Source organism: Myiozetetes cayanensis, unplaced genomic scaffold, assembly GCF_022539395.1.
Source record: "Myiozetetes cayanensis isolate MyiCay16 unplaced genomic scaffold, myiCay2020 scf4, whole genome shotgun sequence".
NCBI classification, from domain to species: Eukaryota; Metazoa; Chordata; class Aves; order Passeriformes; family Tyrannidae; genus Myiozetetes; species Myiozetetes cayanensis.
Genome location: NW_026087631.1, coordinates 52,460,058 through 52,482,550, shown reverse-complemented (window position 1 = coordinate 52,482,550; position 22,493 = coordinate 52,460,058). Strand labels below are relative to the sequence as shown.

Sequence of the window (22,493 nt, the reverse complement as noted above, 5' to 3'; positions counted from 1 at the left end):
ATTCTGCTTCCTTGTTTTCCTACATCTAACACCCAAATCTTTGTACTGCTGCAGGAAGAGAAATTGCAGCAATGTCTGTCCTGTAGAGAGCCACACACCCTCTGCTGAAAGCAAGTGTTCTTTAATGTGGAGGCCCTGAATCAGTGCACCTGAGCCAAATAATTTTCCAGGATGCAGCACTCACTTGTTATTGTGAGTGCAGCAACGGGTAACTGAGGGCCCAAGAGGGCAGCCAAGGCCACCTCATCAGGGTGGGGCTCTCGACTTCTGCCAGGGTCTGTGCCATCTTTCATTAGGACAGACTATGGGATGAATTTTGTTCCTGGCCAGTTAAGAAAAGGTTAACTTGAATTAGCAATATCTATGTAGCATAAAGATTAGAAGGGTGAATGAGGAATGTGTTTCCCTGCAGGACAAAAAAATATTGATACAGTGTTCAATTTTGGTTGACAGAATTGCTGAGTAACCAAGACCAGCAAATCTGCAATTATTTGGAAGAGAAGTTGCATGTGTTTGCAGAACTGGGAGATATGTATGGGTTTGATGATGTTCATGTGGAACCTCACCTCCTTATCAAACCTGATTCAGGAGAAACTCCACAGGCTGCTCCATTGCTGGCAGCAGCACTCAGAGAAGGTGAGTTTGCACAGGTAGAGTGGATTGGTGGCTCTTCACATGGGCAGATATTTTGAGGTAACAAAGTGTTGCTTTGTGTGGTAGTTCTGTTCAAGTCTCAAGAACTGGCAGTGTCAAAACTTGTCAAAGGATATCAAAAAGAAATCTGTCAAGTTTATTCTTGTCAGATACAGGAGATGCTACCTGCCAAACTGTAAAATAAGGGATGTTTAGCACATAGCATCAAATGTAGCAGGCAGGGAAATGGAGTTTAGGTTGTTAGCTGTACTCCTTGCAGTACAACTCGGTGAAACACATCAAAGGTTGCAGTATGATATTGCAGCTGGTTCCTGACCTTCACCTACCTGGGCTAATTTGATGACACATGAGAATTTTGTATGATCATATACAGACCAATTCAGATCTACCAAGAAGCACCTGCCAGAATCACTGTAGGAACTGTGTTTTTTCTGCCTGTTATCTAACAGAGAGAGGATAACCTTGGACCACCTACAGTAATGTTTTCTGAAGGAAGGAAGGAAGGGAATGGTATTTGTAGATACCTTCCCTGGCTGGAACTTCAGCTAAACTTCTGCTAAACTCAGCTGAAAAGAATTTTGGTAAACTGAGCCCTAATCACTTAAATTGAGACCTGTGTGCTATTAAAACATTTCAAGTGATAAAACAGTGAAGCTTGGTCTCCATCATCATTATAAAACCAGAGAGCTTTTTTAATAATTTTTGATTAAAATTATTAAACTTGTGTAGGGAATATAAGTCTGTGATGCAACGGTTAAGTAGTTTAAATGTCAGCCTATACTTACCCTCTTCTGCCCACTTTTTTATTTTTCACTTTCTCTCATGCTGTTGTTGGTGTTGATGATGTCTTGGATTTTAGGACTCGACAGCAGTCTGTAGGGGCTCACAGTTGTTTACAGTGCAGACAATTTGTGGGGACAATCTTCCAGGACAGAAATAGTCCCTGAGCTAATAGCAGACGCTGTAGGAATAAAGCATTGCTCACAGCAGAGAAGGATAGAATTACAGAGTGCTTAAGCAAATTAGATATACACAAATCCATGAGATGAGATAAATCCAGGACTTCTTAGAGAGCTTATTAATGTCATTGTGAGGCTGTTTTCTGTCAGCTTTGAAAGATCACAGAGATCAGGAAAGGTTCCTAATGACTTGAAGAAGGCAAGCCTCACACTTCTCTTCAAGAAAGAATATATAGGGAACTACCAAACAGTCAGTCTCAACAGCATCTCTGAGATGGTGATAGAGAAAATCCTCCTGGAAGCCATTTCCAAGAACATGAAAGACATGAAGGTGATTTGGAACAGCCAGAGATTAACAGATTAATCTAGGGCAAGTTGTGTCTTGCACTAGCTGTAGTATCCTTACATCTGAACTATTGTGAACTGCTTAACTGGGTGGAAAATAGACTGGACTGCTGGGCTGAAGGGACTGTGATCAGTTACTACGTTATTAGGTGTGTTCCCTGGATTCAGAGATCAGTACTGTTCAGCATACTTATTAATGCAGCTAACCATGGGATTGAGCACACTCTTAGCAGATTCATGACTGTCACTGAATGAGGTGGGACGTTCAGTGTGCTGGAGAGGTCTCTACAGATTAGGAGAATGGGCTAAGAGGAACACCTAGGTGTTTGACAAAGATAAGTGCAAAATCCTGCAACTTGGGTGGAATAATTCCATGTGTTGGTGCAGGCTGGACACCGACTAGATAGAAAATAGCTTTGTTTAAGTGGACCTGAGAGTCCTACTCAACAGCTGGTTGCCCATGAGACATCAGTGTGGTCTTGTGGCAAAGAAGGCCAACTGCTTCCTAGGCTGGTGCAATAGGAGGAAAGTTGCCAGCAAATTGAGGGAGGTGCCTTGAACTAATACTGGTCTTCTCTGGACAAGAGAGACATTGACAAAGTGGAGCAAATCCAGTGAAAGGCACCAGGATGACTAGCATGCTGGAGGACATGACATCTGAGAGAAGCTGAGGTAGCTGGCTTGATGGGGTCTTATTACTGTCCACATCTGTTTAATCAGAGAATACAGAGAAGCCAGGTTTTGTGCAGACTTATGTGATGATAAAAGAAAAACACTTGGGTAAGATGCAACAGTCACGTATTAGAACACCTGCAATTCCAATTAGCTGAAAGGAAAAATTATGTACCACAGGGGTGTTAAAAAACTGGAAGAGGTTGCTCAGGGAGACTATGAAGTCACTATCTTTTTTAAAAAGAGTTTAGAGCTTGTATTTGCAAAGCTCTGAGCAGTGCAATTTAGTTTGACCTACTTTAAGTCAGGTGTTGGACAAGATGACCTCTGAAAGTCCCTTACAAGCTAAATTATTCTACGGTTCTATGACATTGATTTGTGTGTTAAGGGGCTATTTATGGGACTTCTGTAATTTGGCATGTTTTCCTCTTTAGTTGAAAGTCTTTGTGAAGCTGTCACAACATCACAAGTAAGCGAAATAGACAGATCAGAGGAAAGTACTGAGGAAGTAAGTGTGAAGCATAGATTTACTGCCAATGAAATCTTGGAATCTCTTCTGAATGGTGAGTAAAATTTGATACTTGTACATATTCAGAGTGCTAAAACATTTGATACCAGATTGGTTTTTTTGAAAAGTTTCTCAGTCTGTGGCAAAATCAATAAAAAATAATATAATAGAGGTTGTCTTTGGGCAGGTGCTCAAGTAGTATAAATTGTCGTATAGCTTGGTTGAAGGTATGCTTTCTTGTCACTGCTGCTCAGCTCCACAGCAAATCCTGCAAAATAGGCCATTTCCCAAGTTACTTACTTTTTGTCAGGAGGCCTGAAAACCAGGATTGACGTTCCAGTAATTTCAGCTGTAAAAGGTAGCATGAATTTCTTATAAAAAAATTACAAATAAAGTCTTGTGACATAGTGCTAATTTTTAAGGTAGAAAAACTGGATTATGCTACATGTGCCATCCTGACTTCCAAATTTGTTTTTACCCAGCCTAGAATCCATTTCGTAACACCGAATTATGTCAGTCTCTGTTTTAGCATCCTGTGAGAAACTGTAAAAAAGGATGCCACCTTTTGTTTTTCTAATTGGGATATGTTTTGATACCTTTATTTCACATTTTCTTGGGGCTTTATTTGTTAGATGCAGAAATAAAAGAAGCTGCAGAATCATCAGAAATTGATCTCAGTGTTGAAAAGGAAATGGCAGATGCCAATCTTGAGAATAAGGTATTGTAATCAGTTTTTCTTTCTGCATTGCACATAGCACTCTGGGCACTGGGCATGTACATGCTGTCCAAATTCTTATGGTGTAACTAAAGGCTGTTCTAAAACAGAAAACATGGGATAGGCAGATTTCACTCAGATCCAGATAATTCGGTTTAACAGAGGACACTGAAATCAATAATAAAATTTTGAAAAGCAGTCATAAACAATCTGCAGAACTTTTCTACAATCTACAGAAATTTTCCTACCAGACTTACAGATCAGGGAGTTATAGTAACAGGCAGTGCTTTCAAACCACTTGTGCAAGCCTCTTAAGAGCCTGGTTCTTTGTTGTCCTCATTCAATAGATGCATCTCTAAGGAGCAGACAATAGTGTTCCGGTTACTCCCTCCTCCTATTCACAGGATAATGAAAGTCTCCTTTCAGCTAATGCAAGGAAGACTTATGCATTGGAAGAACTTCGTGGAGCAATTAGAAAATAGAAGAGAAATTTCCCATTTTTCAAAGTCCTATGAGCAAACTGGGGAAAAAAGCAGAGTCAAAAGTCAGTACTGGACAAAATTAGGAATGACAAATTTCATGAAGCAGCAGATTGTTGGAGTAAGAAGTGTGAATTACTATGTGGAAAAAAGTGAACTGTAATTGAGTAGTTCTTCGGTAGAGAAGAAAGGTCACAAAAGGAATACAGGGAAGAGACAAGAACAGAAGATAAGTAACTTGAAATAGAAATAAAACTTTGCTAGAAAAGTAGTTACTTAGCATTAGCACACTGTTTTTGCATCAGATCTGAAAGAAGGCTTATGTGCCTGAAACCTTGGGTTGGTTTGTTTGTTTTCTGTATCTGGAAGACTCTTGCTAATACACTAATCTCCCCATAACCCTGCCTTATTTTCAGCTCTAGATCATCTTACTTACCAGTCTGCCAAGTTAGAAAGGAGAAGGAAGAAGACTGTGAGTGGAAACAATGGGTTGAAAACAAAAAATCCAAGTGATGGAGCAGAGAAGCTAGGTGAAGAAAAATAAACCAACCTAATAAAGGGTAGAGGAGCTCAGATCTAGCTCATTAAAAGTAGTTAGACAATGAAAACTTTGCCACTGAGGTTATAGAGAGGATAGAGCCAGACTTTCCTCAGAAGTGCACAGCAAAAGGATGAATGTCCAAGATTACAAGTTGCAGCAAGGGAAATTCTGACTCTATATAAGGAAAAAAATGTACTGCAAGGATGAGCAAGCAGGAACAGGTTGTTCAGAGGGGTTTTGGGGGTCTCTACCCTTGGAGGTTTCCTGGATTTAACTGGAGAAGGACTTGAGCAGCTTCCTCTAATCTATTCTTATTTGAAGCTATCCCTGCTCAAAAAGCTAAAGGGACCTGCACCCAACTCTTTCACCCTGTCATTATCCTATTATTCCACACCAAGTCATTATCCTGTTATTTATGGCCTATTATTTCGGCAAGGCGTGTGTCACATCTTACCGTGCCAGAATCAGACTTACCAGGAGGTGGCAGAATGAGCAAAGAAAAGAGGCAAGGCAAGGGCTTTCCAGGGTGGTGGGTGTTCTACCTAATGTCGGTTGCTGGATGTGCAGTCTTGGGATTGTGGAGTGCCAGTTTTGGACTCAGCTCAGCTAGCCTGGGGAAACAGGAGCTGGACAGACAGAGCAAGAGTTTCTAGCTTGGGAATTAGATGCTGACTAGGCTTTGGAAGGGAGAGTGTTGCCTCTGAAACTTGAGAGGTCTCAAGCAGGTACCTGTGAGAGGTGGTCCCCTGTCTCCTTGCTCCTGTCTTGTAAACGCATCCCTGTGGGAGTTGTCCAAAGCCCAAACCTGCTCTGAGATCTCACCATCTTCATGTCTCTGAACCAGGGTGCAGGGGAACAGTGGCAGGGAGGTGGTGATAGCCCTCAGCACTGTTAAACACCTGAAATTATTGCCTTGCTCCTAGCTTGACTTACAGGGCGTGTGCTGAAGCTGTAACTATGCAGCAGAGATGGTGCTGTCACCTGGTCAGCTCAGCTGAACCTACCTCAGCCTCATTCCCTCAGGGCTTAAGTGGTGCTGCAGTGAGAAGACCATAGGCACTGGGGCTGGCCATTTGTAACTCCTTGGTAAAGCCAAGGGCTTCCCCCCTGCATACATCCTTTTTCAAATTAGAAAGGGCTTCAAAATCTGAAAGAAACTCTACTCTTGTTCAGTGTGAGGGCTCTAATTTGTGTGCTCTCTCTTCCTCATCCTTCCAGCATCACCTTTTTTCTCTCCCTCTTGGCTCTACTCTGCCTCCTTGCCTGCTGCTCACTGTCCAGCAAAGGGAAAGCAGAGCTGCTTTGTGCCTGTCCTTGCGCTGCACAGACATCTGTGCAAAATCTGCTGCTTCTCATAGCAGAGCTGAGCAGTTTTATGGCTTGGGGATGCAATGAGGAGGAGGAGATGAAGATCTGGCGGGGGAATGGCAGGCAATACTGAAGGGAGATAATGTGAGAGAAAGGAGTGGAGGAAATGCTGCAGCTGGTGCTCCTTTCCCCCATGCATATCTGCTTTGAGCTGTGTTTGGAAGCCTGGCCTTTTTCATCTTCATTTTCAGTTATTGCAGCTAAACGTAGGAGATGTTTAGCTATCTGTGGTGGAAAATCAGACTCAGTAGAGAACTTAGGAGAATCAGAGAGAAAACAAACACTTCCCAAACCCTCCTCTGCTCCTATGAAAAAAGAAAAAGTATGGAAAGTGTGAAGTGGCTGTACCTTGCTGCAGAGGCAGAGTAGTAACCACGCTAGTGCGTTTTGCAGAACATACTGGGAAAGTATCTTGCAGGACATCTAAGGTATTTGCCATAACCCACTAACAGGACTCCTGCTAGTTTCTTACTGCATTAGTATCTGAGTCTCATGCTGTCTCATCCTACTGTAAGTAACCTAAATCTGCTGTCCTGTATATGCAGAGGTCTGGTTACTGTCTTTCAAAACTGTCATGTAAACAAAGAATGAATGGAATTTTTTTTTTTTTTTGTGTAGCATTAGTCACAAGAGATTAAAATTGTGGATGAAGCATTTTTATTTTTACAGTTGGGCTTAGAGTCTCTGGTGATTTCAGTGGAAACTCCAGTGTTCGTGAACTATTAGTCTTCATAGGTTACTGCTTCTATTTTTTCCATGTAGCCACTGTCGTGGTTTTGCCCAGTTGGTCAGCCCCTGGGGCTGAGAATGGTTTTGTCCAGGTGAATTTCTGGACAAGAAGCCAATTAAAACTCTCAGTAATGCCTTTGCTAATTACAAATTTAAGAAAATGGAAGAGAAGGCTTGTGGCGCAGTTGAAATTAGGAGCGGCAGCCATGTAAGAGAGAGGCGGCGGGCCTGAGGAGGACCAAGGCCCCCTCCTCTTCTGGCTTGGTCTGGGGGGCAGGTGCAGCACCAAAGCCTCCCTTCTCTCTTGTAAGAGAGTGAAGAAAAAAAAGTTTAAAAGACTAATTGCTTGGACAAAGAAACTGCTGTGGAAGAAATTCCAGCAAAGAGATAACGGAGTGTCCAAGGTCGAAGTTGGCAGCTGAAACTGCAACAGGAGAGAGAAGTGTGAAGGGAGCGGGGGCTTGCTTCTTTCCCCTTTCACTCTCTCCCTTCAGCAGGGTAAAGATTGAAAAATAAATCCCTGCCACCTACAGAAGTTTGTTGGGGTGAAGAGACCCCCCCATGCAGCTCACAGAGGAGCTTGTGGATGTACCGAAGAGAATCGAGACTTCATGAAAGACCTGAGGTGAGGGAGAGTCCTGTTGAAGACTTTGTGACCCTTGAAGGGGATGATGCTTATGCCAGAGCAAGGACGGCTCGGATAAGCTTGGGATCTCAGTGAGAGATCCATGCTGCTAGTGCTGGAGATTTGTGACCCTAAGGGAAACCTACGCTGGAGCGAGATGGCCCAGGTGGGATGTTGGGATCCGAGTGTGGGATCCATGCTAGACCCATGCTGAGAAGTCTATCAAGGACTGTTCTCCCACGGGAAGGGACCTCCGTAGGAAACAGGGGTGAACTCTTAAACCATTATCCCCTGTAACCCTGTGGAAGAAGATCCATAGTAAGCAAGTGTCCCCTTGCAAGCCTATGGAAGGAAAAACCTTCAGGACCTGGGTAACCCCCTAGCCTCCGGTCTTAACCCAGGAGGGTGGTAGGCCCAGCCCTGGAGGCCGACACAGAGAAGGAAAAAGAGTTCCAGTTGCGATGAGGGTGCTGCAGAGTTACTGGAGAGAGAGCTGGAACTCTGAGAATGGAGAAAAGGACTGCTTCTCCTCCTTGGACTAATATAAAAGGGGGGAGGAATATTTCTGTAAATATTTAGCACTTTTACTTAAGTAGAAATTGTTATAGATACAGTTCTTTAGTAGTTTTTATTTTGCTAGTAATAAATGTTAATACTATTTTCCCCAAATCAGGTCTCTTTTGTCTGTATAAACCTTCTCTCAAATAATAATAATTGTGTGGGGGGTGTGAAAGCAAATTGACCCAGGGCAAAACCACGACAGCCACATAAAGGTTTGACTCAACACTGCATTTCTTAGAAATATGAATGTTTCCACTAGTTTAAAAAAAAAAATACCTAGATGATACAATTTTGAAGTTAAAACCTACTTTTTAAAGCAAAATATGTTTATTTTAGGAAGGAACTATGAATTTCCCAGGATATACAGGCACAGAAATGAGTTTATTTAAACCTCAGACACAATGTATTAACTTTATAGTTAACAGTGGTCAAAGCTTTGAAAATTCTTCTCTTTTATTTTCTAGATTGTACAAGCAATCCAGAACTTAACCCGTCTCTTGTACAGCATACAGGTGACTATTCCACTGCTAACTTCATAGAGTAATTAGTCTTAATAATTTACTTCTTAAGATTTGTTTTCACGTTGCCCTACTTTTAGACATTACGTCAGTGGATACTGATCTCTACTGATTGTTGCATAAGTTGTCATAGAATATATTTTTAGTCTGCATGAGTAGTAGGTTTCTGTTAAGATCTGAATAGTGCTTACTTGCTTGGAGATCAGCCTCCCTCCTAAAAAGAATGTTTGTACAGTCTAAAAATCTAGCAGGAAAGTAAAATGATGGCCCTAATTGAACTGATGTCATTTCACATACAGATTTCTGAAATTATAGTACAAAATATTGAAAAATTTTAGTATTTTCTTTTGACTGTTCTGGCTAGTAGTAAACAGAGGCTTTGTCACTTAGATAGCAAACTCAACACATTTTAGATATTTCAATCTTAATTACTTTGTATATTCTGTAGGTTCTGAAGTGTTTTCCTCTTTTATGCTAAGTTTGAATGTTTTAAGTTACTTTTTCTTTTTTAGGTGTAGTTTTATAATTTTATTTTAAAATTTTTAATTTGATTGTGCTTTAATTTTTAGACCCTATTGACATTAGCATATTTCATAATAATTCTGGAAACCTTGGGCTTAGAATTTAAGTGGGTTGAAGCAATGCAAAAGCAAAATAAAAAGCTCATAATTCAGGCAAAATTTTTGAATAATTGAAAAACAGATAGGGATAATAAAACTAAGGCTTGGGTTCATGCCTTAATTGTTCAGACCATGAACTGGCAGTAAGGTGCAGAGAAACAAGCAGAGGATCCTGTCCTTGCCCTGTTTGTAAATCACTGGAGCTGACCTAATACTGGAGAGAGCCAAATAAAGTGGGGATTGCACATTACCTAAAGTTAAAAACTTTCTGGGGTGGACAGCATGGGGCAATGGAGCTGTGTGAATTCTCTGGGAATGTCTGCTGAAATAGATTCCCATGCAAGCTCTTGAAGATAGGCGGTGCAATAAGTGCTTCAGCAGATGTAGGGCTTGCTTGCTTTTCTTTCTTCTTAATCCCAGCTATTTATTTTTGTGTTATTGGAGGGTGTCACAATCTTTAATGCAAACAATGTCACAACATTCTTGTGAAGGGTGGAACATAGAGCTCTCGACTGTAAAATAGAAACATCAAATTTGAAATCACTACTATACTGCAGATCTATGCTTGTACTCAGTCAGATGTATGTAGTGGTATGGTCCTGGTGGCATGGCTATGTTGGCAGGTGCCTATAGGGCTGATGTTAATTAGACTGCAGTATTGCAGGTTGGAAAGGAGAGCCTTGGGGTTGGAGTGGGCTGTGCTGGAAACAGGACAGTTCTATGTGTATAAGCCACATTAGGAATACTTTGGTGAGTGAGTATAGCATTCCCAATGCCTTAATGCCCTCTTTAAGCATGAAAAATCATTTTTTCTATGTGCTTTAATATCCTCTAACAGAACAGGACCCCAGCTGTAACTGAAGTGCATATCCACAGCTGTAACATAAACACGTATAGTAATACTAAGTGTAAACCAGAACCATGTTAAAAGTACTCAGAATATTTGAGTGCTTTTAGAAATATCTCTTTGTAAAGGCATGATCACAGAATTTTTTTACTTGCTTGTGGAGTAACCCCCCAAACAGTATTAAGCAACCTCAACAAGAGGTTGAAGCATTTTCATATAATGATTCTGTGTAAAAACACAGAAGTGGATTAATGCTGATATTTAAACATTTGTATCTGATTTTGTTGTGGAGTCTAGGCAGCACTGGCTATCCAGGACAGCCACAGAGAGCTCCATAGGTTACTCCTGCAAGAGAATGAGAAGACTGGTCGGGGCCACGGTTCTCGGCTAAACCTCCTTTTGGAGCAAGAAAAATATCGGAATCTGGAAAAGCAAAGGGTGGAACTGGCCAACATACACAAATTGAAGCAGCAGTTTCAGCAAGAGCAACAGCGATGGCTGCGTGAATGCGACCAGCGGCAGCGGGAGCAGGAGGCACAGGAGGCCCGTCTGGGGCAGCGGGAGCGAGAATGTGGGTGCAAGGAGGAACTCCTGGAAAGGAGCCAGCAGGGACTGGCACTGCAGCTTCAGGAGTACCAGCAGAGCCTGGAGAGGCTCCAGGAGGGCCAGAAGATGGTGGAGAGGGAAAGAGAAAATGTGAAAATCCAGAAGAAACTCCTGTGGCAATGGAAGCATGGTCAGCAAAGTAACCTGTTTTCATCCAGAGCAGTCAATGAGGTGTGTGGTTCCCCATTTTAATTACAGCCCTGACTGCAGACTTAGAGACTTGCCATGATGAATAGACCAGTAGGTCTTGGGTTTTTTTGGTTGTTAATGTAACAAGTGAGCATGTGGGAAACTGGAGATTCAGGCATATCCAAGGGTTTTCTTTGGATCTCATGAAATTTAACCAAGGAAAGTGCAAAGTCCTGCCTCTGGAAAGAAGCAACCCTATGCACAGGTAGGTCCCCACCAACTGGAAATCAGCTTGACCCTCTACAACTACCTGAAAGGAAGTTGTAGTAAGGTGAAGGTTTGGCATCTCTCTGAGGCAACTAGTGACAGGACAAGAGGAAATGGCCTCAAGCTGTGTCAGGAAGGTTCAGGTTGGACATCAGGAAGTATTTCTTCACTGAAAGGGTGATCAGGCATTGGAACAGGCTGCCCAAGGAGGTGGAGGAGTCACCATCCCTGGAAGTGTTCAAGAAACAACTCGACATGGCACTTTGTGCTGTAGTTAGTTGACCATATGGGGATACTTGGTCAAAGGTTGGTCTCAGTGATCTTGGAGGTCTTTTCCAACCGTAATGATTCTTTGATTCTGTGAAAAGGACATGTGGATCCCGAGGGTCCATGTTTAACATGAGCAAACAACGTGGCCTTGCTATGCAGGTGGCAGATGGTCTTCAGGGCTGCATTAGGCAAAGTATCACTAGTAAGTCAAGCAAGGGGATCCTTCCTTTCTTCTCTGGCCACACCTGGACTACTGTGTTCAGTCTTTCTCCCTGGTACAAGAGCGAGCCATGGGGTGGAGAGGGGGGTGGAGGCGTGGAGGGGGTGGTGTGATGGATGTTCAGTGAAGTACCACAAAGATGTTTGGGTCATCTCTTCAGTGAGGAAGGGCTGAGACTGTTCAGCCTGGAGAAGAAATGGGTCTTGTTAGTGGGGTTTCTTATTCATCTATATAAATACCTAAATGGAGGGTCTAAAGAAGATGGAGCCAGATTCTTGCCAGTGGTGCCTAGTGACAGAACCAGAGGCAATGGGCACAAACAGAAATCCAGAAGGTTCGTTTTGAACATCAGGAAACACTTTTTTCCTTTGAGGGTGACTGATCCCTGGCACAGGTTGGCCAGGGGTGTAGTGGACTCTCCATCATTGAAGATATTCAAAAGCTACCTGGACACTGTCCTGGGCAATTGGCCCTGCATGAGCAGAGGGATTGGACTAGATGTCCTTCAGAGGTCCCTTCCAACCCGAACTATTCTGTGATTTTCAGCTGGATGCCCTACAAAAACCAAGGCTGATGTTCCTTAAATTGAGGCAACAGAAATTTTAAATGTAAGAATCTGTGCTATATTCTGTTTTGCTACTGTGTTTTCAAGATACGTTGTATCTCTGCATCTTGTAGGAAAGCTAAAATACTGTAATGCTTAGGCATATATGGCTTTTAGTGAAGTTTTTGGTTGCAGTCCTTGTTCCTGGACCACAGCACTGTCTCCAGTGAGGAAAAGGGGCATCTCCAGGAGTAGAAAGCACTAGGCTCCTGTGACCCCCATGTGTCACGCCCTGCTGTCCTGTTCCCTTGAAACAAGCAGCCCCTTAAGGGGAAGACGTTGGTATGTGGCTCCATCCCTGACAGTATCAATCCTTGGAGATAGTCATTATTGGGGGTGCAATTTAAAGTAGCTCCAAAGCTGCTTAAGGGTTTAACACCAAAAACAATTAAGTTTTTGTTGAGGATGAAGGGTACAGTCTGGCTCTGAAGTCAGCTGTCTGGGTGCTCACCTGCCAGGTGGGACCTCACCTCTAATCCTCGCCTCAGTGGGTACAGTCTTGATTTCCATTACTATTTTCTTAAGCACCTGAAATTCAAAACATTTTGTCTGGCTTCTGCATATACTGAAGGCTCACTGACCCAAACAGCTTTTTTTTGCCCTCAGGTTCCCGTTTTCACGTGAAAATCTGTAGAGCCTTTCTGCAGGCCATCACCTCCATAGTTTTTCAGCTGGCAACTCACCCATAACAGGCAGAGACCATTTGGTGTCTAAGCCTGTGTCTGCATGAGGGGTGAAGGATTGGCCTCCTGACCTCCCCCTTTTCATCCAGCTTTTATGAATACCGTGTGAGCATGACTTAGCCATATATATGCTTGCCAGCCCAAACAGCAAAGACGCTTTTTACTAGTGTAGCGTGTTGTACCATTTTGACTTGTTTGGCAGTGCTTAAGAAGTGGATCTAAAAGCAAAACTGAACTTGCCCATCAGCTTTAAAGGATGCAACTTCTAAAATCTTTCGAGGAGAGGAAGCTGGAGGTTAACTGCCTGATGCAGGGATGGCCAGGATCACACAGACAGAGAGGCAAAATAATTAAATGCTGAGTGTCAGAGAGTGGTAGTTCTTGTAATCTAGTATTGAATTTGTAAGACTAGTTATATTTTTATTTCAAGTAGACTACATGGCTTTGTAGCTGTTGCAGGCCTTGATATTGTCTTTGGCCACTATATGTTTTCCACTGCCTTACTCCTTGCAGTAGCAGAGATGGCTGAGTGGTTGCCAGTCAGCCCAGTAATACCAGCCCACTGTTTTTTTATGATACTGAACCCAGGTAGTTTTGGGTGACCAAATGTTGCAGTAACTTGCACTGCTCTCCTGCTTTTTTGGGATCTTGGCTTTAACAAACACCTGCAGGCAAAGGGTCTGCAGGAGTGCATTTTCAGCCTCTGAGAGCCATAGCTTGTTTGCTGAAAGCTGTTTGCCATCCATAGGTTGACTGCTGCAGTACAGTTCTCTGTGATTACCTGTCTATGTGAGGAACAGTGTTATTTTCGGATTGCAGAGTATCCAGATTTACATACGTGAAGTGGTACCTCGTTTAGCCATGAGACAAAATATTAGCCACCCGAAAGGAGTTATCAGAACTCATCACAGAAGCAGTAGCAGTCCTTTGTTATCTGTTATTTTGCAATTATTACTTGTTTTGAAGTGAGCTAAGGCAAAATCTGCTAAGTTGTTGCTGTTTATTCACATCAAATTTTAACACATTTGAGGTTAAAGTCTGGCAAATTAGGTGACTGTTTGCTATGACTCCTCATTCTGTGTGGCAGTTAATTTTATGTATCTTGGTATAAGGATTCTTCAGGATGATCCTCATAGTCATACATTTTAGTTTCAGGTAGTGAGGAGCAGGGTGTTGGCCCCTTGACCCTTATGAGTCTCTTCCAACTTGAGATATTCTGTGATTCTATGATTCTGGTGCTCGACAAAGGTGAAAATGCTGTTCTCTGTTTTGTTTGTTTGTTTGTTTGTTTGTTTTCCCCTTCTGCAGATAATGGGACATAATCAGTTGGACAGCTTACATGGTGAAAATGAATTCTACTTCAATGAAGCTGTAGTATGTGTGTCTTTAAGGAGTCTCGACAGATCAGATTCTTCTCTCGTTTATGAGGATGGTGTGTATGGGCTGAATATCTCAAATTCTGATGTAGTAAGGACTAGTGAGAATAAGGTGGACCTCAAAATGGATGCTTCTTGTCAGCCAGCTTTAACTAGTGCACTGTGGAAATCCATTGGTCCTTACCAGCAGATGTCTTTTTCCTGCAAAAGCAACAAGGATTCCTTTAATAATGGTAACTAGCACTTTATTTAATTAAGAAGTAGTATGAGCGGTTTGTCACCTCTCAGGATGAATAGTTCTAGGAACAAAGACAATTTGATATTGGTGGAAGTGATACATTTTGATAAAATAATTGCATGCCTCTTTGCAAGCTTTTTGAGGGTAGATGAGAAAAAAAGCAGAACAGAAATACAGAAACCTTTTGAAAGAACCCACAAAACTCCTATTTGTGTCTGCATAACAGAACTCAGAATGTTGTTCTCTCCAAATCTTTTTCCAGTGCTACTTGACTTTTTTTTTGGTGAGCTAAAGTCACTCTTTTTTCAAGTACATTTTATTGTTTTAGAACGTGTGTACATTACTTGATTTCTGGTTAGAATACCTCTTGATTTACTATCCTAGAGTGATAATCAGTGTTCAAGTACTCTTTTCTTTCTTCATTGAGAAATGAAAATATCTTGAAAGATTCTCTAGTTGTGAACAGATAACTTCTAAGGCATAATGTAATATTTGACAATAAGCTATGTTACTAAAATAGCTCTTTCTCATTACCTTTCTTTATTCTTGTATTTTGCCAGAACCTCCAAAGATATGTAGATTGCATGGCAGTTATTGATGGTGGCTATCAAAATAAGAGGAAGAAGCTGCTTATTGCATTGAAATTGCACTGCATTGCATTGAAAATTCCTTGAAATACTTAAAAAAACACTAATGAGAAACTCTAAACTGTCTGGGATTTATTTCTTGTGTTGCACACTATTAGTTTTGATTTAACTTCTTTCATTAGGTTGAGAGGTAGAGCAGCATGTAAAAATACAACAGCTAAAAGGCTTAGGGACAATGGTGCACTTTCAGTGTAATAGATTAAGTAATCTGCTGGGGTTTTCCCACACAGGTGTGAAATTCAGGGAAAACATGGCAAGTCAGCACTGCAACAGTACCTGAGCTCCCATTTTTCTGCAGCTGGCAGTACAAAATAACTTCTGTTTTCACACCAGCTTCATGCAGGTCAGGTCATAGCAAAGGCTGGTGGGCAGCAGAATTAGGAGTTGAAAACATACACAGGCACAAATCAATGGATTTTAATTGTCTTAGATCCTTGAATTAAGGAACTTGCTCCTTAGTACTCTTTGTAATGTATTAAGCAGGCATCCACTACAGCCTTATTAGTCCTTGGTACGTGGGTTGCCAAAATAGTATTTTATAATCAAAGGCAGGGCAGGCTAGTCACATCACCAAAATCAGCAAACCAAGCTGATTAGTAAAAGAGATAAATATTTCTAAAAATGCCTAAATAATTAGCCTGGTGAAACTCGTTCTAGTTTGACTGAAGTTGTCATTTTAGTAATAGGTTAGGTAAGCTAGTGCAAATTTGAAAAGCAACACACGTGGGTTTAAACCTCTCATAGGTATCTTAGCTTGCATTGGCAAACATTCAGATGCAAGCTAACCGGGATACTTTCTGTTGAGCCCACATGAGAGCATCTGGTTTAATTAAACTGGCTTGTACCAGTTTAATTGCACTTAGATAAGCTGGTAGAGCTTCTCTACATAAAGACACCTACAATAGACCAGCTTTGTGTTCAGCTGTTGTCAGTTCATCTTGTGTAGACATCCTTGTTGTGGTAACGGGGCACCGGGGCAGTACTAGCAGCTTGGGGACCAGCACTGGCTACAAAGCCTGCCCAAGAGGCTAGTAGGCTAGTATAAGTCTCTCTGGCTAATTCGTGTCGGTAAAACCTGCAGTTACTGCCTGAATGGTGCCACAAGGTGCCTTATGCAAAGGACTGAAGCAAATCCTTGTGGCATCCTGACGGTGCACGTGATGCTGTCAATCTCACCAGTACATTGCTAGAGTAGGCAGGGCTGGAAGCCTCCCCCCAGAGGGATGCACCACCACATTTTAAGTTGCATTTATGATTCAAAAGGTGACAAGTATTTTATGCTCTGATCATGCAGTGCATGAGGCTGCATGGTTCAGACAGTGGTTCATGCATCAGGAGCCACTGTACAGGGAGTGGGGAATGAGAAGAATGTTAAACTTCCCCCTAAAGAATAGATGGCATACAAAGCCCTAGAAAATAGCTCTGCACATGAAAATTTAGTACATAGCTTGTTCCTGAAGTATGTGAATCAAGTTGAACAGTAGAAGCATTTCATACAAGGAAGCTGATTTTGCTGGGTATTTTTGGCTGTGCTTTTTCCCCAGAGAGTTTAGCAGAGTTTAAGAAGATCTCTGACCGTGTGCCTCCACTTCCTGACACCTCTGTAGGATATAGTCAGTTCTGATCACTGTGAAGGAAGAACAGCTGAGATCCAGTGAAAGACTAGAAAATGTTTGAAAGTTACCTGAAACTTTTAATACTTTCATATGGTGAATGTTTCACAACATTTTCATGCATTTTTCAACCAGCTTTATGTGTAAAGTCTCATAATCATCCTTCAAAAAACATTTCTAAATAATAAGTAAAAATAGAACTAAGAAACAAATACTGAGTATGGTTTACTGGATATATCGACATACCACATACATACATGCCAGACCCAGTATAGAGTTAAAGTTTTGTGTGTACACAAAAGGAATTTTTTGATTTGATTAATTTTCCCAGAATTATTAAGCATTCTGTAAGAAGTCTGCTCTGTCAAAAAAACCCTTAAATCATTTATAGAGATGCACCACCTGAACACATTTCCAAGGAGTTAATCACACTGCATTCTACCATATGTTAAGTACTATTCAATTAGGCTTCATAAATATCCACAGATGGAAATGGTTGCATTCCTCCAGTGCATAATTTTCCATTCATATTTTCTAAGGGAAGACATATGTCTCTTCACATAGGTAACATCATGATTATATAACATTGTTTTATGTGTATGGGAGGGAACTATACCAAAGACCTTCAGGCAAGTTCCCACAAAGCTGAAACTGGCACAAGTACACTCACTAGAAAAGGTGTGTCAGTCAACAGGAGGAAAATATGATTGAAAGAAAAATGTGTTAATGCTTTACACTAATGGTTATGAAATTATCTGTATGAAAGAAGACAAGTACTTTGGCTAATTAGGAATCGGGAAGTATACATTTTGTGTCAGACTAGACTGAGAATTGAATAAATTACTCTTGCATTTAATTGGCATGTTAGGTTACCTAGCCAAAGTGATGCCTTGGGATTTACCTGTGGATTTGCCTCTTTGATTTCAGTAATCAGTACAATTTTAATTCTTTTGAACTTTGAAGTGAATGGCATTATTTGCTGGTGCTGCCTTTAACTTCTTTTATTCAGATGCTGTAGCTATAGAAATAGAGTTGAAAAGTGATAGATCTGGAAAACTGCACTGAAACTTGTTTGAGAGAGGTTTTTTTCCTCAGACATTTAGCATGAAGGATCTTTGTGTGTGGTATAGTAAAAGACAGAGTTTAAGTCTTTATGGGGAATGTAGGAAAACCTGTGATCTCCAGAAACGGCCAAATACAAAACCAGGGAGCAAAAATAGGACTCAATTTGACTAATGTAATTTTAATATTTTTTAAAGGACAGAAATTTGTACATATATGCATATAAGCAAATTAGATAGTTTGATTTTGGAAAAATAATCCATTTATAATGGTTTCCATCAATGTGAGTGGTTTCTAGAGATGTAAGGTATTTAATTTACAATAGAAAAAACAAAAATTCCAGAAACAAGTTGTAGTGTCCTGTAACTCCATTGTTTGTCCTTATTCTTTGTATGAAATTTCCTTCCTATTTCTAAAGGCAGATTGTGCTAATGGTGATTACTCTGTTGACTGTGTTCTTAATAGTGTAGATCAGATTCATTTGCTTTGATTTTCCTTGGTATTTTAGATGAGTTTTAGAACAGCACGTTTTTTGTCTATATGCTGGTTTTGTCTGGGATACAGTTAAATTTTCTTCACAGTGGCTGTGTTTTGGATTTGTGTTGAACACAGTGTTGATAGTATAGAGATGCCTGTTGTTTCTGAGCAGTGATTACACAGAGCCAAGGCCTTTTCTCCTTTTTGTACTGCCACAGGAATGTACTGCCAAGGAGACTGGGGTTGTGTGGGAATTTAGAAGGAGACACAGCTGGGAGAGGTGACAGCAACTGACCAAAGGGGACTTGGGTCAGTTCAGACCATATGACATCAGGTCAGGTCATTCCAGACCTTATGACATCATGCTCAGTATATAATGTGGGGGGAAGAAAGAGGAAGAGGGGATGTTTGGAGTGGCATTTGTCCTTCTGAGTCACTGCTATGTGTGATGGAGCCTTTCCCTCCTGGAGAGGGCTGAACACCTGCCTGCTCATGGGAAGCAGTGAATTAATTCCTTGTTTAACTTTGCCTGCTTGCACAGCTTTTGCTTTCACTATTAAACTGTCTTAATCTCAACCCATCCGTTTTCTGGCTTTTACCCTTCTAACTCTCTCCCCAGTCCTGCTGGTAGGGGAGTGAGAAGGCAGCTCTGTGGGGCTTGGTGGCTGGCTGGAGTTGAACCATGACAGGCTACCTTGACATCAGTTATGGCCTAATGATATTGTATGGAAGTACCTCTTCTATGTTTGCATCAGGGAGGTTGCGAACAATGCTGTATGGGTCTGGCTCTTTTCTCATATTTGTGTAAGACAAATTCGTTGCAGTCAGAAGAGCTATACAATGTAAAGCTGATCCAAGTGTCATAAAAACTATGCTTTGCACTACAGTGTTGAAAAGCCATCTGAAGACATACAGGTTGTTTCCCTGTGGCTCCAGTTGAGCACTGCATTTTCTTAAGGAGAGGAACTCTTAACTCATGGCCTTACTCAGATGAGCTGTAGCTACTGTTGCCAGCATTGGAGGTGGTTAATGGGATCCTGTGTTGAGGACTACCTATTAAATAATGATTAATGCACTCTCCCCCCCCCCCCAAAAAGGTCGTCAGATTTCTGCATACGTGACTACTGTGAGTTAATTTCTATACTGAAAGAACAAGCTGATGAAATAACTCCTTCTGAGTACATCTGAATGTTCCTCTTCTGAGCTGGAAATGTAATTGTGCCCCATACAGCTTACACTTTGCATGTCTCCTGTTTAAACAGTATCCTTTGTAGTCAGTGACAAGCCAACCCCTTATCACCTGCAGAATGGCATGTGAAGATGCTTTTCAGCCTATTTTAATGTTTTTCTGATGTGTTCCATAAAATTTTTAATAGTGACATTTTTTTCACTGTTTGTCCTCCACAGTGAACAAATTCTTTCTATTGTTCTTTCACTTGAGAAGAGGGAAAGAGAGAAATCTTTTAAAAGTAAAGGATGACATGACCTGTGGAGTTCCCAGTTAGTCAGAGAGCCTCCTTAGCTGGTGTGGTATTTTGAGCTACTTTAAATTTATTGTCTTTTTTTAACTGAGTAGATGCCACATGGAGAATATGCAGTTAATTCCTAATCTCTGTGTTCAGCATATGCCTTCTACTCATAGCATAGAATGACTATATAGGCGAGCACAGAGCCCATTCAGTGCTCAATGTAAGATACAGTGAGAATAAAATGGAATGGAAATATACAAGAATATGAAGCTGAGCAACATCAGCACCCTCATCTTCCAGTTCAAAATCCCACTGATTTATTAGAACAATTAAGATCTTACTTTTAGCTCTGAAACATGTAACAGCAAATTTGTCTTTTCTCTGTACCATAAAACACTTGAGTTTCATGCTCTGCTGGAAGACAATCAGTGCCTCTGGGGTACTTGGTGGAAGTGAATAAGAGAGGAAGTATTTTTTTTCCTCTTGGCAATCACACTTCCATTTGTTTAAACCAAATGACAGAAGGGATTAAATCACATGACAGCGTGATACCAAAGTGAAAAATATGTTATTGTATGTCATCTGCAATTACTATATTTCGACGAACCCTTGCATTTCACCTCTGCAGCGCTCAGGTTTTGTTGTTCTGTTATTGATTTTCTCGTCTCAAAACACTTTTTCTCATTTCTGAACGTAACCACAGTAGATACAGCACTATTACATAACCCTTTAATTAAGGCAACTGATGATATTTTGGTTTTATTTTGTACACTAATATAAGTACAGAATTTCCTGTGTAACGTCTGTCTGATTTTGTTCTTTCTAGTATCTTCTCATTTAGAGTTTATTCATTAGGAGGGAAGTTTAAAACAGTGCACATCTTTAAGGTGATGAATGGATTAAAGAGACTGTTAGTCCCTGTCTTTTGAGGTACCACTGATGTTGGTGTAAATCTGCACACCACACTAGGTTTCATTGTCTGCAGACTTCTTAAACAGTGACAGGATGATGGGTCAAATCTTTCTCATTTTCTTCTCATTTGTGGTTCCAACAATTTCCATGTAGTGGTTTTTGAAGTCAGTTGAATTATTGGTGTCAGTGAAACTGGAATGGTTTGGACCATCTCTCTTATATGAATATTTATTTTTTACTTACATAGGGTATTCCAGTGGCTGACTGCTTCAGGGAAGTAGGAGGAGGGAAAGGAGCACATTTTGAAGCAAAAGATCCTGAGCAGAGGGTCTATGGCCAGACAGTTGGTTTGTAGCTCAGGGTTGTGCAGAGCTGTGACTTTGACAGCAAATCTGTAGGGAAAGAGGTGATCTCTGAGGAAAAGAGTCACAAAACAAGAGTCTTGTGGGTTGATTGATGGCAGGAAGATACTTTAGGAGTTCTTTGTTTCCTTGGGAAATGTGAGCTGTGGGTGGAGACCTGGTTGCGTGTCCTGCTTTAGTACATTAAATATGTTTTGTATATGTTTTGTAATAGAGTTGTAATCTGAAATAGATGCACAAGTGTGAATAAATAATGTGTCTTAATGTTTGGGAGAAGCTGTTTATGGGTGATCAAATTTTGTAAGACACTGAGTATGCAAACACACCCTCTAAAATCATGTAGCTGAATCACTAAGTGTATCTGACTGGCTTATTTTGAAAAGTACAATCTCATTTTAATTATTTAGTATAATACTTTACATATTCCAGGAAATGGCCTGTAGCATGTTGCATAAAAGTAATGAAGTCTTAGTAATATGAAACCTCCTCAGCATCATCTGCTGCTAAATATTTATTGGGAAACTGGTGAAGATTTTCTGTAGTTTTCTGGCATTCATCACAGGAGTACCCAGTTGTCATCCAAATCCCTCTCCAGATGCTGTGTAAAGTTTTCCTTTGAGTGTAAATTTTTGGTGGGGCTGCAGAGGGGAGGAGCTTTGATTGGTCCATATTTGTTTAGGATCTGTCATAGAGAAATCAAAAATCTTTGCCTTTAAATATCATTGAATATACTCTGTGATAAAGAATACATGACTGACAGGGAAAGTGATATATTTGGCAAGGATGAAAAGAGATACTTTTTTTCTTTTATTAATTGGGCTTGAAAATTGCAGGGTAATTGTTGCTGAGAGCAAAACTGGAGAGAAGGTGTCTCCTGTGCAGGGCAACTTGCCATTGCAGCACAACAGCATCGGGAGGGTGATGAAGGTCTAACAAAGGCTTCTGCATTGAACACAGGCACTTTTGAACTGAAAGAGAAATTAGTACAGGACTGTGTTTTAAAACCTATGGTGAAGGCAGGGTGGAAGAACCAGGTGATGAATTTGGGCTTAAGGGTAAGAGCAGTGTAGCTCATAGCAGAGAGAAGTGGGAGCAGAAGTAAGGAAAGAGTACTCTCCATGCACTCATGGAAAGCACTTGGCTGAAGGGATGCTTATTTGATAATTGTGGTGTTTTTTTTTTTACTTTGTACAATTTTTCCTTTAGCTTTTATGCAGACTGTTCTCACATTAGTTACATGTTCACAGAACTTTTAGCAAGCATTTAAAAAGGGCTACCTTTTCAAAATATTCAGTCGCACTCTGAAAATTCCTATGCTTATGATGCAAAACTTGGGGAATATGCTACTTTTCAGTGTTTGATTTTTTTTTTTTTTTCAATGACTGCAAGAAGAAAGCATCAGCACATATGCTTCCTG

At 41.0% G+C, this 22,493-nt stretch overlaps 1 protein-coding gene across 9 annotated transcripts in view; it reads left to right on the top strand.

Moving 5' to 3' along the window:
- The window catches only part of ARHGEF28 (Rho guanine nucleotide exchange factor 28), a 69,455-nt gene that overhangs the window by 37,278 nt on the left and 9,684 nt on the right, over window positions 1-22,493 (top strand). For 4 of the 9 annotated variants that reach the window (XM_050329608.1, XM_050329606.1, XM_050329607.1 and 1 more), the window contains 6 exons: window positions 454-636; window positions 3,065-3,193; window positions 3,771-3,856; window positions 8,621-8,668; window positions 10,439-10,918; window positions 14,229-14,529. In XM_050329608.1, the coding sequence (XP_050185565.1) occupies window positions 454-636; window positions 3,065-3,193; window positions 3,771-3,856; window positions 8,621-8,668; window positions 10,439-10,918; window positions 14,229-14,529 (1,227 nt within the window). The remainder of the gene's footprint in view (window positions 1-453; window positions 637-3,064; window positions 3,194-3,770; window positions 3,857-8,620; window positions 8,669-10,438; window positions 10,919-14,228; window positions 14,530-22,493) is intronic. The other 5 variants (XR_007630584.1, XM_050329613.1, XM_050329614.1 and 2 more) reach the window with 2 other exon arrangements.